The sequence below is a fragment of the Psammomys obesus genome, unplaced genomic scaffold (genome assembly GCF_907164565.1).
Source record: "Psammomys obesus unplaced genomic scaffold, mPsaObe1.curated_primary_1811, whole genome shotgun sequence".
Taxonomy (NCBI): domain Eukaryota; kingdom Metazoa; phylum Chordata; class Mammalia; order Rodentia; family Muridae; genus Psammomys; species Psammomys obesus.
Genome location: NW_026592510.1, coordinates 896,012 through 912,446, shown reverse-complemented (window position 1 = coordinate 912,446; position 16,435 = coordinate 896,012). Strand labels below are relative to the sequence as shown.

The 16,435-nt window shown below is 40.9% G+C and overlaps 2 protein-coding genes across 4 annotated transcripts in view; one reads left to right on the top strand and one right to left on the bottom strand.

The window, feature by feature from the left end:
- Myof (myoferlin) overlaps nucleotides 1-1,114 on the bottom strand; it is a 104,367-nt gene extending 103,253 nt beyond the window's left edge. Inside the window, 1 exon segment of the mRNA XM_055614162.1 lies at nucleotides 725-1,114. Within this exon segment, the coding sequence (XP_055470137.1) occupies nucleotides 725-1,114 (390 nt within the window).
- Cep55 (centrosomal protein 55) overlaps nucleotides 917-16,435 on the top strand; it is a 22,000-nt gene continuing 6,481 nt past the window's right edge. For 2 of the 3 annotated variants that reach the window (XM_055613997.1, XM_055613995.1), the window contains exons 1-4: nucleotides 917-969; nucleotides 2,353-2,547; nucleotides 5,293-5,568; nucleotides 7,691-7,759. In XM_055613997.1, coding sequence (XP_055469972.1) covers nucleotides 2,365-2,547; nucleotides 5,293-5,568; nucleotides 7,691-7,759 — 528 coding nt within the window. In that variant the 5' untranslated portion in view covers nucleotides 917-969; nucleotides 2,353-2,364. Of the gene's footprint in view, nucleotides 970-1,144; nucleotides 1,218-2,352; nucleotides 2,548-5,292; nucleotides 5,569-7,690; nucleotides 7,760-16,435 lie in introns of those variants that run through there. The other variant, XM_055613998.1, reaches the window with a different exon arrangement.

Sequence of the window (16,435 nt, the reverse complement as noted above, 5' to 3'; positions counted from 1 at the left end):
GAAAGACACGCCCTAGCAAGCAACAAAGTTCTCAAGGAAGCTAACCAAGACCCAGATTTGACCGATAACGACAAAGCAGCCTGTAAAGGCAGCAATCTGGAATCGCCGCAGGGGTTCACAATCTCAGTTTCCAAACTGGGAGTTTATCAGCTCTCCGCAGCGGCGCTCCTCATCGCTCCGCCCGTGACTTTGGCAGGGTAAAAAAATGTGGTCCAACGGGAAGACGAGGCGGCCGTGTCAGTTATCGAGGAGATGGAGCGGCCCCATCTTACATAGAGAGAAACTGAGCACAGACGTGGTCACAGAGCTTGTCCTATGTAGAACAGCAGTGTCCGAAACCACAGAGAAAAGTAAGCAGGCCCAGATTTTACCAGGCGTCCGAATCTGTTCTTGGTCCTGTTTGCGATTACACCCACAGGACCCAACAGCCCCCACACTTCATGCTCACACACCCTCATTCCCCCACCCCCCGGCTCTACACATCCTCCACCCCAACACACGATCCTCCTCGGAGTCCGGGACGGGTTCTAACCCCCATCAGGCTCTGCACCCCGAAAAGCCCTTTAAACTTCCGGCTCTGCCCTTAGCCTGAGGGCCCGCTAATTTCAAGACCCGCTCCCGCCCCGCCTGCCCTCAGATTCCAGAGCCCGCCTTCGCTCCGCCTATCGCCAGGCTCCAGGCCCCGCCCACCAGGTCCCAGGCCCCGCCTCGGCCCCGCCCTCACCTTCCTGGGCCCTTTCTCTCCTCCATCCTCCGGCCCCGCCTCGCCCTCGCTCAGATTGCAGGCCCCGCCCTCTCCCGCCTCAGATTGCAGGCCCCGCCCTCTCCCGCCACAGATTGCAGGCCCCGCCCTTCTCCCAGCCGGCAGTGACGCGTCCCGCCCTGCAGCCGCGGGATTCAAACTCCCGGAAGCGGTGTCTCGGCCTGGATAGCTGCAGGGGGTCTGACGCAGCGCTGTGTTTTTCTCAGGTACTGAGTGGCCCTGGCCTTGGCCGGGGAGGGTGGGGAGGACAGGCGGGGCCCGCAGCCCCAGGGCCGGACTGGCCTGCAGGAGAGGCGCCGTTGATGAGCAGATCCCGGCCGCAGGACTCCGTCTCGGCTCGCTGGAATCCATGCTCGTTTCCTGACAGACAACACCCTGGGTGCTTGTCGACGTCGGCCGGTCACCCGGTGGATGCCTTTCAACTTTGCGGCATTCTCACTTCCTTAACGAACAGGTATCGAGAGGCCAGTGACCTGACCCAGGTCTCTACGGTCTCTCGTGCGTTCTGCCTTTGCTATTAGCAAGCGCTTCTCTTTGCAGTTTTTATTTCCCCGTCTCTTTCCTGGCCCCTCGTAGGTTATTTGTGCGAAATTAAAAAGTAAGGAGATCACCCTAAGCAGATCTCCCTGGTAGCCTTTAGGACTCGGGTTATTTCCTCTTAGTGTTTATTACAGTTTGAGAATATGTGAGTCTCGGTTTCTTTTGTTGTATTGTTGTTGCCGGCCTCACTGTACTGAGCTTTCTAGCTTTCTAGCATCAGAGGATATGTTTTATGTCAGGACAGACAAGGTAGAAAAATGTTTGTTTCTTTAACCTCCCTAATGGAGAGCTATTTTATATACTATTTGTATGTACAGTATATTTTACTACACATTTGCCTGGTAGAGTTGTATTATACATTTGTTTCTAATCTGTCGTTTATTATTATTCGCAGATATGAGACTTGTCCTCACTTCAATGGGCCCCTTAATTCCTTTATCTCCAAGCCTTTTTTTTTTTTTTTTAATAAATGTCCCATGTTAGATTTCCTCACTTCTTCTCCCAAAAGGCTATTAAGAGTTCAACTAGACATACCTTCTAAAACATGTTGAGTGACCTTTTAATGCCCATAAACTCAGAAGTAGATTATCACCAGCTTTTATTCTTAGGTATAATATCTCCTTGAGAGTGTAAGGCTTGGGGACCCTTCCATTGACTGTAAACAAAACCTTTCTGTTAATTTACAGAACATGGCTAGGCATAGTGGTATGCACCTGTAACCCTCATTCCTACGGCTGAAGCAGGAGGATTGTGAGTTCACTGCCATCCTACTTACTAGTCTGGTTCCAGACTAGTCTGGGCTACAACAGCAAATAAGAGTATTAAAGTTGTCTTATTTCTAGAAGGTGGATATTTCCCTTGTATCCACAACCTAAGATTTTTTTTTTTTTTTTTTTTTCATTACAACACCCTAGAAATCTTGCTCATTTTTCTTTCTGGACCCCACTGATTGGATAAATGACTTCTTTTTTAGAGCAAAATAGGTTATAAGGCCTCTTCCAAAACTGACTTAAAATGCAGTTGAATGTAAAATTGTTTATTTTTCACAGATCATTTCAAAGATGTCTTCCAGAAGTCCCAAAGATTTAATTAAAAGCAAATGGGGATCAAGGCCTAGCAGCTCCAAATCGGACAATGCATTAGAAAAATTTAAGGGAGAAACTGCAGCCTTTAAAACATCCCTGGATGAAATCACCAGTGGGAAAGGAAAACTGAGTGATAAAGACAGATGCAGACTCTTGGAGGTAAATGGTTGTTGAATCCTGTAGAGTATACACATTCTAGAAAGCAGTGTGTTTGGCTTTCTGATGCTACATTCTTATTTTTTTTATTTTAATTTTAATTTTTTTCTTCACAATTTATTCATTATATATCCCAATTGAGGCCCCTTCCCTCAACTCCCCTCAGCCCCACCCTCCCGCTTTCTTCCCTCCATCCGTCCCTTTCCCTAGTCCACTGGAAAGGGGAGTTCTCCGCCATTGCCATCTGCCCATAGCTTGTTAACTCTCATCTGGACTTCCTAGATCCTCTTCCTCTGTAGCCTGCCAAGGCTGCATCACCAGGGGTGAGTAATCAAAGAGCAGGCAACTGAGTTCATGATAGAGACAGCCCCTCCCTTGGAGATCCACATGGAGACTGAGCTGCCAGTTGGCCACATCTGAGTTGGGGCTCTAGGTCCTCTCCATGTATGGTCCTCTGATGGTGCATCAGTCTCTGCAGGACCCCCTGGGCTCAGATCCTTTAGGTTTGTTGATCTCCTTGTGGGGCTCCTGTCCCCTCCATGTCCCTCTATCCCCACCCTTCTCTTCTTCCATAAGACTCCCTGCACTCTGCCCAGTTTGGCTAAGATGCTGCATTCTTATTCTTCCCATTGTCCTTGTGTGACCTGTTCATTTTAGTTTTACAAAGTTGATTTTTAATTTAGAATCTTAAATTCCTACTTTGATTTTACTAACCTTCACACATACTTTAGTTATTACTAATTTTCTCTCTTTCTCCATCTCTCTGTCTTTGTGTCTATCTCTCTCTTTTAGTATATTCCTTTTCCAGATAGGGTTTTCTCTGTGTATACTTGGCTCTCCTGGACTCGCTTTGCAGATCAGGCTGGCCTCAAACTCGCAGCAATCCACCTGCCTCTGGCTTCTGAATGCTAGGATTAAAGGCATGTACCACTATGCCTGGCACTAATTCTTTTCTAAAATGTAATTAAATATGTGTTTTGAGGTTATCAGATATTAAGCTGTTTCAGAAATATAGACATTGTGATTAATAGTTTTGTACCTATAATTTTATGATATATATTTCCCCCTCACTTTAAAAGATATATTTTATGTGTATGAATGTTGTGCCTGCATGTATGTCTGCATTCCCTGGAACTGGAGTTCAAATGGTTATTAGCTACCATGTGGGTGCTAGGAACTAAATACCGTTCCTCTGTAAAGGCTGAGACAACTCTCCACACCCAGACCCTCACATTTGTTGTTTGTTTCACTTTTTCACGTATGGTCTCAAGTAGCATGGATTGGTCTGGAGCCTGAGCTATTACGCTGAGGATGACCTTAAACTTCTAGTTCACCTGCCTCCACCTTCAGGTGCTATGATTCTAGGTTTGTGTTGTAACATTTACCATGTTTTTCCAAGTATTGAAAACAAATCAATAAACTAATTTGGCATTTGTCATGTAACTTTTTGATAATTCTTTTTTAATTAATTGATTAATTAATTATTTTATGTGCATTGGTGTTTTGCCTGCATGTCTGGACTGGAATTACAGAGAGTTGTATGCTGCCATTTGGGTTCTGGGAATTAAATATCCGAATCCTCTGGAAGAACAGCCAGTGCTCTTAACCACTGAGCCCTTCCTTCTTTCCAGCCCAATTCATCTTAATTACATCAACGTTATTGATGAAAATTTCCTATATAACATCAGTTTTTTTTGTGTTGTTAAAACACAGTGCTACAGACTGAGTGATTTGAGTGAAAGATACAGATAGACAGACAGAGGCAGACAGCCAGAGAGGAGAAGGAGGGAGAGAAGAGAGATTGATTTAGTTGTGAAGTTCAAAAGCACAGTGCACCTGTTAAGGGTCTTCAAGCTGTGTCATCACATGAAAGAAGGCCAAGCAAGCATATGAGGTATATGGGAGCCAAGGGCTGAATTCATTTTTACTGATAAGTGACCTATGACAACCACATGAATTCACTAATGAGGCCTGTGCCCTCATAACCCCATCACCTCTAACATTGTTATACTGAGGGTTAAATAAATTTGAGGATCATATCAAACCACACCATACAGTGTTTAAGACTGTAAAACATACTGCCTTACTATTTATAATTTTTATTGGCCATATAACTTGGAAGGGTCTGTTTCCATGCCTTTTGGGACACTAGAAGGATACTGTGCTATTCTATTTTTTGTTTTTAAAAATAGTTGAAAAAATATAGTTGAAAACTATATTTAAAAAATAGTTGAAAACTATAGTTGAAAAAATTTTTATTCAAATATTAAATGATGTTATTTTACTTTTTTTGGTTAGTGCATTTATAATACCTTAAATATCCATTTCAAAGTGTTAAATAGTGTTCAGATTGCCTTGTAACTGTTTGGAAACCCATTTTATCATTCATATTGGCTGCCCCATTGGCAGTTGTTCTTATCGTCTTTCTCATGGCTCCTTCCTCTTTGCCACAGCGATGTGACAAGCATTGATTTAGCCTCTCTCTACCACCCTTAATATAGATGATTTTTCCTCTCTGTATCTCTGTCTGCCTATTCATTGTGTGTACATGTTAACTAGAGCACAAATGGCATTAGTGAATTGAGCATCATCTTAGTGAACTGAGCTTCATCTTATATTTTTGTTCCTGATAACATAAAATAAAATTTCATCTCTAGTAAATACTTCATTAAGGCTTGTTGCAATATATTGTCTAGCTGAATGCTTAACCTTGGCTTAGTTCTAAGATTCTTCTTAGTTTCTATCTAGAAAATTCAAGTGCTGGAAGCTGAGAGAGAGAAGAATGCTTATTACCTCTCAGAGAAGGAAAAAGAAATACAGAGACTCAAAAACCAGCTAAAGGCAAGATATAGCTCTTCTTCATTGCTTGAACAGCTGGAAGATAAAACAAAGGAATGTGAGAAGAAGCAGCAGCTGCTGGAGTCCTTATCCAAAGAGACAGATGTCCTAAAAAAGCAGCTGTCTGCCATGACAAAAAGGCTGTCTGAACTTGAAAACAAAGCCAGTACACTCCATCTGTCACAGGTACTAAGGCTTTCAGCTTAGAGGTTTTTCCTATTTGAAACAATGTATAATTACTATGAAGAATGAGTTTTTTAATGTTTGTGAAATAATGTAACACCTTAGTGCACCTACAGATCTTTCATCTTCTTTTTTGTTTTTTTAGTTTGTCCCTCTTCCATAAAATAATTAATATGGTTCCCTGCACTGCCCACAGAATTGTTTCACCCAGATGAATATTCAGAAGACAGTTCATGCTGTAACTATAGGAGTCAAGATTTTGCTAAGATTTATGTAATTTCAGGTTTTATTTCAATAGTTTGTATTATATAAATAGTAGGTTTAAGTTTTTTGTTAGTTTTCATATTTGGGATAAACAATTTTAATGACTATATTTTTTCTAACTGCACATTTTCTCTCCCACTTGTTTGAGAGGAGCAATGTCTCAAAGAACAAGGATCTGTGTGAAAATCTTGAGTCTAAATCTTGGTTTTGCCACCTGATATCATGTAACTGAGCAAATCCCTTAGCCTCTCTGGCCTAAGAGACAATGCTAGAGTTTGCCAATCTTTTTCTATAAGCCTTAATTTCACATCAGTAAAACTGGGGTTAAAGCACTGATGGTCACATATGATAATGATTGCAAATTGCCTTCCAGAAAGCCTGTCTTTGACATTTGAATATTACTGACAACTAGTAACACCATCCATAGCAGAATGCATGTTGTAGTTTCTCAGTGGCATGACGCTGTATTGAGTACTCCGAGGAAAGCAGTTTAAGGGAGGAAGGGTTTGTTCTGGCTTCTAGTCTAAGGGGATCATTCCATCATGGCGGGAAGGACATGGCCAGATGCTTGCTTGGGCTTTAGCACTCAGGAAGCAAAGGGAGAGCAAGTGGAGCCCTGCCTAAAGAGCTTCAAGGCCTGACTCCAGCGATCCACTTTCTGTAGCAAGACTCCATCCCTACAGGTTCTGTAGCCTTCCCAAATAGTCCCTGTGTCTACACGAGACTTCCCTCATGGGTGCTTAGGAACAACTCCAATTGCCAACTCCAAACCCTGAAAAGCAGGATTTTTCAGAGTTTTCTGGCTAGTCTGAAATTATAGCCAACTGGTTTTTCTCATTTTCTCTATGGAAGAATGAAGAAATGAAAACTATTATGAAATTATGTTTTTTTGAGTTCTGTGAATATTTATATCATGCGTTACTAATTAATATTATTATAGTCTCCCAAATCTGGAACTTTTTGGATGTTAACAAATGGAAAATTTCACACCTGACCTCACACATCCGTCACAGCAAGAATCTAGGTACATTGAACGTCTTATATAAAATTATCTTCAAGGTTTTATATATTTTATATAAAATTGTGTATATGAAACAAATGGCTAGGCGGTTGAGGTGCATCCAGCACTCAGGAGGCAGAGGCAGGTAGATCTCTTGAGTTTCAGGCTAGCCTGGTCTACAGAGTGAGTTCTAGGACAGCTAGGGCTACACAGAGACCCTGTCTTGGGAAAAATAATGGATTTCACATTTACTGTTAAGTCCCATCCCAATTATATCTCATTATGTATCTAAACATTCCAAACTCCAAAAAGTCTACACTTCGTTTCTGGTATTTTTAGTTTAGGAATAATTAACCTATACTGATATAAAATATAATTCTAGAAAATAGTTTCTATCTTTGGCAGTTTTGTTCATTTCTTTGAAATAGCCTCGCTGTTTGACTCCTGGTGAAAACTCAGTGGGGTATTTGTATGCACCGAAGGTTCTGGGGATTGTGGGATCAGAGTAAAATTAGATCTGAAGTCCAGATCACCTAGGGCAGTGCGTCTCTACCTTCCTAATGTTGTGACCCCCAACCATCAGATTATTCTGTTGCTACGAACTGTAATGTTGCTACTGTCACGAATTGCAGTGTAAATATTTTTTGAAGATAGAGGGTTGCCAGGGGGTCGAGACCCACAGGCTGAGAACCACTGGCTTAGGACCCTCTTAGAAATTTAGTTCTGGCAGTAGCCTCCTGGCAATTCTCACCAGTAGGTGTGTTTGGGATGTCTTGAAAAATATTTTGTATTTTTGTGGAACTAAATACAATGAAACTTTTGTTAAGTTGATGATGTTAACTAATATTGGCTTATTTACAGAGCATGCCTGCAAACTGCTTCAACTCATCAATGAACAGTATTCATGAAAAGGAAATGCAACTGAAAGATGTAAGTTTTATATTATTTTTTGATTAAAGAGGACTATTTCATATGCTCTTTTTTAAGATTTATTTACTTATTATTTATACAGTATTCTCTGCATGTGAGCCAGCCAGAGGGCCCCAAATCTCGTTGCCGATGGTTATGAGCCTCCATGTGGTTGCTGGGAATTGAACTCAGGATGTTTAAAAGAACAGCCAGTGTTCTTAACTGCTGAGCCCCAATTCATATGTTCTTAAATTTCATAGACATTGGAAGCATTAGTGTTATGAATTTAAAAAAAGAAACAAAAACAAATCTAATGATGAGACAGGAGAAGTATTTGAGATCATTGTAAAGAGAGCCTGTAGATTGGAAAGCCCTAGAGCTAAGCTTCCAACTACTTTAGCAGCATTCCTTTTTTACCTAAATCTAACTTGCCCAAGTAGTTGCTTATTTAACTAATGCTTTTTTTTAAGATTTTATTTATTTATTTACTTTATGCATATTAGTGCTGTAAGAGGGCAGTAGAGGGTGTAGATGGTTGTGAGCCACGATGTGGTTGCTGGGAATTGAACTCAGGACCTCTGGAAGAGCAGACAGTGCTCTTAACCACTGAGCCATTTCTCCAGCCCCTAATTATTGCTTTTATATGCACCCCTCTTTCTGCCTTTCTGACTCTTTAAGACGTCTAAGAAATTTGACAGTTATTACCAGGTAATTATTTCAAAATGTCTGACAGACCTACATGGCAACTGGATTTTTTAAGAGACATCTACATGCATTTTAGAGCTTATTTTACATAACAAATACCAATTCTTAAGACAAGCCTCCTGAAGCACTTCCCTGAGAGCTGAGATAGAACCACTTTCCATGCTCTCACGAGGCAAACCTGCCTGTGTATACTGAGAGAATGTCTCCTTCCTGCTCTCTAGGTCTCCCAACTGCAATTTTCTTCCTCAATGATTTGCTGAGATTTTGCAATTTAATTTATCCTTTTCTTTTTGTTTATCTATTTGATATGTATTCTTTGAATGAAACAGAAAAAGGGAAGGGAGGAGAGGGACGGGGCTCCTAGGCATAGTGGAGGAGAAAGTTCATTGTAGATAAAAGGAAGAGCATAGCCAGAGGCAGAAGCATCTGGGAGAGTCCAGATTGGTCATGACCCTGAGCCTTGTGAGGAGAGTAGGGGAGTGGGAACCAGGTACAGCAGCCAGGAGGCCAAAGGTACAGAAAGGGGGCTGGTAACCAAAATGTCTAGATTATATATTGAATAGCCCCTGGGCGGGGTTTGCCAGCCATACCCTGTAGCAAATGGGGACTGAAGGATGCTGGGAGAACCGGGAGGCCAGGTCCACTTTGATGTTAAATAGACACTTCCATACGTCCTGAGTTTGAAAATCAACTTCATTATCTTCAAATCTTTCTCCTAAAACAACTGGAAAGGGAACACAGTCTGTGTGTGCTCAGTACACACATGTCTCTAGACATGTGCTCAGTACACGTCTCTAGAGTTTGCCTTAGATGTACCGGAAAGCTTTGTTATTTCTAACTTAGAAATGGATAAGTAAGTTTTGCTGGAAATTGAATAAACTGAAGGTACAGGATTATTTGCATTTTTCAAGTTTCAGATTAAATATATGAAATAGAAAGTTGTACATTTTTTTTATTAATTAGAACACCAGGTAGCTATTCTGATTACAGAAACATTATTGGTGTATCTACCTTGCTACCTGATAAGCATACTCTAAAGATTCCTGTTTTATTTAATCTAGCAAATATCCCCTGAAGTCTGTTTGATTTTTAAAAGAAAAATTTCAATATCTTGAGTGTTTATACAGGATGCTGTGGAACGTTTATCGAAGTATTTACCTGGAGCTAATTGAAATAAACATAATTTAAAACAATTACAAAGTAGGGGTTTTCATGTCCTGTTTTACAGTGAATTTTGCCAATTAGATGCATGTATTTAGGTGACTTACCTTACGCACCTTCCCTCTTGCTGGATTTCCAGCCCCTCCTTGAAAGAGTAACCTCTTCTCTCCTGTTTCTCTTTTGTTTCCTCTGGCTGGGCCCTCTGTTTACATGAGAAAGATACAAATGCAGTAAAATCTAACCCAATTCACCTTCAAGCTAAATCTAAGCTGGTTTTAGGTTTCGTGAATCCAGAAGATTTTCTTGAAATGTAGATTTGGATTTAAAATTTGTGGGGTAGGGCTTCAGTTCTGCATTTCCTACGGTGCTCTTGCTGCCAGTGCGCAGGACGCTTGGATCTTTCCTATCAGCAAAGCTTTGAGAAGGAGGAAAATTGTAGTTGGAGACCTGGAAAGCAGGAAAGAGACATTCTCTCCTCAGTATACACTGGCATATTTGCCTTGTGAGACCTTGGAAACTCTCGTTCCATCTCAGTTCCTGGGAAGTGACTCAGGAGGCTCATCTGTAAAGAACTGGTATTTGTTAGGTATGATAAGCTCGAGAATGCATGTATATGTAATGTCTCTTAAAGTATCTAGCTGCCATTTAGGCCTGTCAGACATTTGAAATAATTACCTGGCAGTAATTGTTAGGTTTCTTAGGCATTTTAAAGAGACAGAAAGGCAGAAAGAGAAGTGCATCTGACCTTAGGCAGAACTGTGTTTTTTGGTGGATCTATGGTGAGGGGCCATGATCTCACCCATGTGAATGGTTGGGCCATATGTCCCATAAAAATACATGGTGCGTCTTCTACTCCTGTCATCCAAGATTCAAAGAGGCCACTGGGCCAGTGGAGAATTTCAGGAATTCTCAGCCAGCCTTAGTCAGTGAGGCTTTTGGAATGTTTGACTGATAGGGGGATCCCAAAGATAATGGGGATCCTGTGAATGCCAGATCAAACCTGGCCCCTCCAAGTTAACTCTAACAGATTACCTTGTCCTGGCGTTTTGCTATGCTGTGTGGTGTTTTGGAGGTTGTGCCCCTTGTCTCACACAATGCAGACAGATGAGAGGATGCCCATGGAAAAGGTGGCTCCCATCTTTTTAGGGGAAGGAAATGACTACCACATATATACTAAGTTCCTTCCTTTCTGGGGTTGTCTTGCCAGCCTGCAAAGGACGCTGGGAAGTATGGTCTTTCTACAGGAAACTCTCAATGCTATAAATGTTGTCAGATGTCAATACTGTTATCATTTTTGTACAAACTATACGGACTAGAAAACCAGCTGAAAGTAGTAGGCATTTCTTGGTCTTAATGTTACAAAATTGGATTTTCAAACAAGTTAGAGAAGATATGTAATTTTTAATTTTTTTTAATTTGGAAAATATAAATTAGTAGAAAAGTTCTAAGAATGAGAGTGATACATGTATCACTTTTATACCCTTTACCTGAGTTTAACTGTTCATGACATTTGTAAGCTCGGTTTTGTATTTTTTTCTTACCCTTCACCAACACATTCCTAAAGCATTCAAGAGGGAGCTGCACAGATCTATAATTATTTAACCCTACCTTTACCTTAAACAGGAACTAATTTAACACAGACACAGTAATTTTAGTTAACCTACTATGCTAATCCAGTTTTATTAATGAGCTCACAGTTTTTATTCCTGCAATACAGTTCACATTTTGATCTATTTTGAAATTTTTGTCCACAGACTACTAAGCAGATCGCTGGCCAAACGTGGAAGAACATTAGCCTTCTACAGCACTTGACAAGTTTGTTTGTTTTTTTAAGATTATGTTTTTCGTTGGTAATTTAGATGGAAATTTAAGTGCATGCCTCCTGTATGTATAGATGACACAAAGCTAGAAGGAATAACTAATGTGGTGTCTCTGAAAACTTAAACCCGATATCACTGTTTCTTGAGAACTTTCTACTCTCATCATTATAGTTTTAGAGAATAAAGGGTGGATGCATATAAAAGAATTGGAGTGAAAAGCAATGTTTGATTAGCTGGGCACGGTGACATAGACCTGTAGTATTAGCTGCTTGAGAGGTTGAGGCAGTAGGATCCAAGTGCAAGGCCTGCCTGGGCTACAATAGTGTTTGAGGCCAGGCCAGACAGAGGTAGGGGCTATAAGTAACTTTGCCATTGTGTGGCTTTTGAGAGCATTACCTCTTAAATCTTTAAAAAGATTTCTTTAATTTTTGTTACATGTGTAGGTATATAGAAATATACAAACACAATCTGATGAATCCATTTACTGTTGCTCATATGTATGTTTTTAAGGTTGACCATGGTATTGGATAGCCAGTTTTTTCATCCCTAGGGAAGACTGATTCCTTCCCACCTTCTCTGTTTAGTTCTGTACCCCATTTTTAAATTGGGACATTAATTGCCTGCAACTTAAATATATTTTTAGTTCATGTGCTTCAGTAAAATATCAACAGTTTCATTTAAAAAACATTGAGGATCGTCTGATGTAGATTTAGATTATTTGTATTACTACTTCTTAAAGATGGACAAATACAAAGTTTGATAGAAAATTAGCCTTCTTTAATATGAAATACTTTAATTTGTTAGGGAGTTAGAAATTCACCTCTGGGTCACAAGGTGTTCTTTTGTTGTTTGGTTTTGGAGATGGCACTTCTCTGTACAATAGCCCTGGCTGTCCTGGAACTCTGTCTGTAGAACAGACTGGCCTCAAATCCACAAACATCAACCTGCCTCTGACTCCCAAGTGCTGGGATCAAAGGCATGCATCACTAGCCCCTGTGGCACACAGTGTTCTTTAGAACTAAATTTGAACATGAGTTGGAGGTCCTCATGAGGGCTCAACCCAGAGGAGCTGGGCCACTGTGAAGGAATTAAGGCATAGATCACCATGCATGTGCCTCTTGGTCCCTTCATGTAGCAATCAAGTAGCCAGGAAAGGGAAGTCCCAAAACCAGGGAAAGGACAGGAATCCCACCCTCTGAGATAGGCAATAAGTGCAGTACTTATCTGGAGCCCAGTTGACCTGAGAGGTGGATTTCCTGCAGCTTACAAGAATTACATTTAAGTTTTACGAAGGAGATAAAACTTTAGATACGTTAGCATCACAATTGTAATCTGCTCTGAAATATACATTGTAAAAAAGCATAAGCTTTTGTTAAAAGCATAAGCATTCTTTAAGGTGAGTTCTGAAAAAGCAGAAGCCTTTCATGAAGTAGAAGGGACAAAAGCTCACTTGATCTTAACCTTTAGTATAAGTACACATTATGGAGATTTAAAATCTTGCGCTTGAATCATGACAGTGGGTGGTATAGAGGAATGTTTTCGTATTAGAGTTAGATTAATACATCAGAACCCTATTGATAAAGGTCAAAGCTCTGGAGAGTAAACATAGCATAGCAAAAGGAGGAAATATAAAGCCTTTTACCTATTTAGGATACCTTAAATCAACTTAGACCTTGCAATCTTTATAACTTGCATTTACCAACCTTAAAACATTTTCTTAGACCTTCAAACATTTTTCTTAGGCCTCTGTATCTAGTTATTTACCACGAGACATAGGTGAGACTGTTATGAATATTTATTGTCCTTTTAGCTAAAGGGATGGTAAAAGGTTCCATTCCGGCCTGTTTCTTGAGTCTGGCAACAAGGCATATTGTGTCTAGGCCTGACAATAGGAATTCTAGGATTCAGACTCAAGGCCTGGCCTCCTGCATATGAAGAGAACTGAGAAGGCATCTGAAGTCTCCCAAGACAGAAGTTGGCAACATGTCCGTGGGACCCCAGTGTGAAGCTAAAACAGACCTGCAATGTTACCCTGGGCTGGGTGAGGGGTGGTGGAGATCCCTGAATCAAGGAGCCTTTTGTCTTCCACCAGGCCAAGGAGCTGGAAGGCTGGAAGTGTCTGTGGCTCTTTTGCTGGTTGAGCCTCCATGGCTGGGCACAGAGAACAAACCTGCATGGGAGCATTTTGACTCCCATGGGAGCATTTTAAGGCCAGTCTGCAGGGAGGCAGCCATGGCTTGTTGAGGAAGATGCAGGACCAGCATCTCCTTTGGCTGCATTTGAAACAGTTACCTGGTAGAATTGACTTTTGGCTATACCCTGGTGGGATGGGCATTGTAGACCTCTTGTTTTTTTATGCGGAATGCCAACAGCCTCAAAGCAGCAGCCAAGGTCTGGAGCATAGTTTTTGCTGTAGATGAGCCTGTCGGGAAGGCTCTTCTCTTATTATTTTTACCAAGTCCTGTAAGGTGATTCAAGGACCATCCTCAGCTATTTATTAAAGATGGCAGTGAGACCATGTTTGCATCTGTAGGACTATAAATACATTTTTTGGACATGTTAGAGAACTTGATCATCTATGAGAAGATTGACTATTAACTTGCATTTGTTAATATTAGGACTTTATGTCTTGTCCCTGTTAAGTTGGAGCCTTAAAAGTCATAAAATATAAAAAGTGGCTATACTATAGATTAATAATACCATTTTTTAGAAAATAAGACCAAGTATATTTTAACCTTTTGATAGTAAAGATGTAGCATAATGACCAAGTTTTAACATAAATAAATGCCTCTAAAATTAATCTTAATTTAGAGTATTGGTAAAAAACTTGTACGTAGTAACCTCTGAGTAATGAGTTTGAAAACCAACAATATAGTAGAACAGTATAAAGCAATTTTAAAATTACACTTGAATTTATTATAGCAAACCTATTAGCCAGAAAGCCTAGTGGTGAATCTAGATCATAGGCAGCTCATGGCAGGAAAAACATTTATTAATTTAGGAATTGATAAAGACATTATTTATATTGTAAAATGTAACTTTGAATTTTTATAAAAATCCATACCAATTTAAAATGAAGCTTGTTGCTGTCCTAGTCTAAGAGGAGATAAAATAAACAGAATTAATTATGATTAAAATTGTTCACGCCCTGTGGTCACCTTAAGGTTTGCAGTTTAAGATTTTTTTCTTGAGAGTATAAAAAGAAACCAGAGAGTATATTTAGTGAGATAGCAGGCAGAGAAAAAACAGATAAAACTGGGAAAAGAGAAATAGGGAATTGTTTTTTGCTTTACGGATTGCGCATATTGTTACTGGATGTTAAACATTTGAGTAGGGCAAATATATGTGTAGAAGACAGAAGTTTCTCTAAGAGGAGAGCTATGAGGAAGCCATTCCTGTGAATGAGAAAGGGGAAATGGAAATGGATCATAGCATGGCAGGTCATAGGCTTAACCTGGCTAAGTTCAAGAATCTCAGTGCCTGGTACCAGGGCTTTATCAGCAGTAAGGCTGAGTTCTCGTAGAGGGAATCTCATCTGCAGGAAAGGATGGGGGCAGATAGGCAGCTTTAGAATGGAGGTAGGAAGGGGCATAGTGGCCTTTTAGGACCTATAAGAGACTGCAGTTTTGCAGCTCCAAAAACAGTGGGACAGAAACAAAATATAAAAGCAGCTGGCAGTGAGGGAAACCACAGTGGTTTTTTTGTTTGTTTGTTTGTTTTATAACCAAGATGGCAGCCAATCATATGACTGTCCTTAATTGCCTTAAGTTAAGATGGCCGTGAAACCATGTGCTTGCCCTTAATGGAGATGGCAGTGAAGCCATAGTTTCACCGTCCTTATTCCAAAACCAACATGGTGGCTAGTCATGTGCATAGTGAGACCATGTGCTTGCTCATGAGATGGCTGTCTCAGCCCCGTTCAAAACTCTCTGTGTGCTTGTGGCATGGCTGATCAGAAGTCTGTGCAACTGAAAACCCTCCTCTGCAAGCCAGCTTCTCGAAGTAGACATTCCGCAGGAGATTTAAAATCTCACCTGTGGGGCCTGAGGCAGCTGTGTGGTTTAAAGCCATCTGTGTGTGCACAGGGTCCCGAGTAATTGCTTACCTAGAGCAGGCTGTGTCTGTGTCTGAAGCGTTTTGGTTCCCCTAAGCTGATTTTGGCGCAGCGTGAGTGTACGCCATATCCCTGTTGCTTGGTGCTCGGAGTACTGGCAGGATGCAGAGTCCGAGCAGCTGTGAGCAGTGGGACAGGTGTGTGCAGTAAGGGCAGAACAGTTGAGAGAAAGTAAAGGTTTTCAAGCATAGGTGGTTATTAGGGATAGGTAGAGCAAAAAAAATCTGTTGCAGGCATTTATGGTCAGATTAAAAGGGTCTTGGCATGACGAGACCAGGTGCTACCAGGGGAGCCCTTCTCAGCCAAAAGCACCAATGTTAGGACCAAATAAAATGATGATGAACACGGCAGATTTTATATGAAAGAGGTTTATTAGATGGAGATGAAGAGAGAGAGGAGAGAGCAGGACATGATAGGGGGAAGAGAACGGGGCACCCCGACAGAGAAAAGGGAGAGGGCAAGAGCTGAGAGAGACAAAGTGGTGGGTTGGTCCTTTTAAGGAGCAACATAACCACCACGCCTGCCAGGTGTGGCTACCTGGACAACAACACATGATGACATCATAGGTTACTAGGCAACTCAGAATCAGGCTGTCTAAATACTAACACATGGTATCAGGTTTGGATGTGCATGACCTTTTTGTACAAATAATTGTTAAGACTTATTTCCTGGCCTTTTAGGATCATAGAACAAGAGGAGATAGTTCTGTCATTTAGACTGAACAAGTAGGTTGGAGAGTTGTAATCTCATTGCATATTCTCATTGTGTTCGAATTTCTAGACTTTCTCTCCTTCCTCATTAACAGCAGGTTAGTGGTGTTCTCTAACTAGCTTGCTTGCTTATCTATCTATATCTATCTATCTATCTATCTATCTATCTATCTATCTATCTATCTAT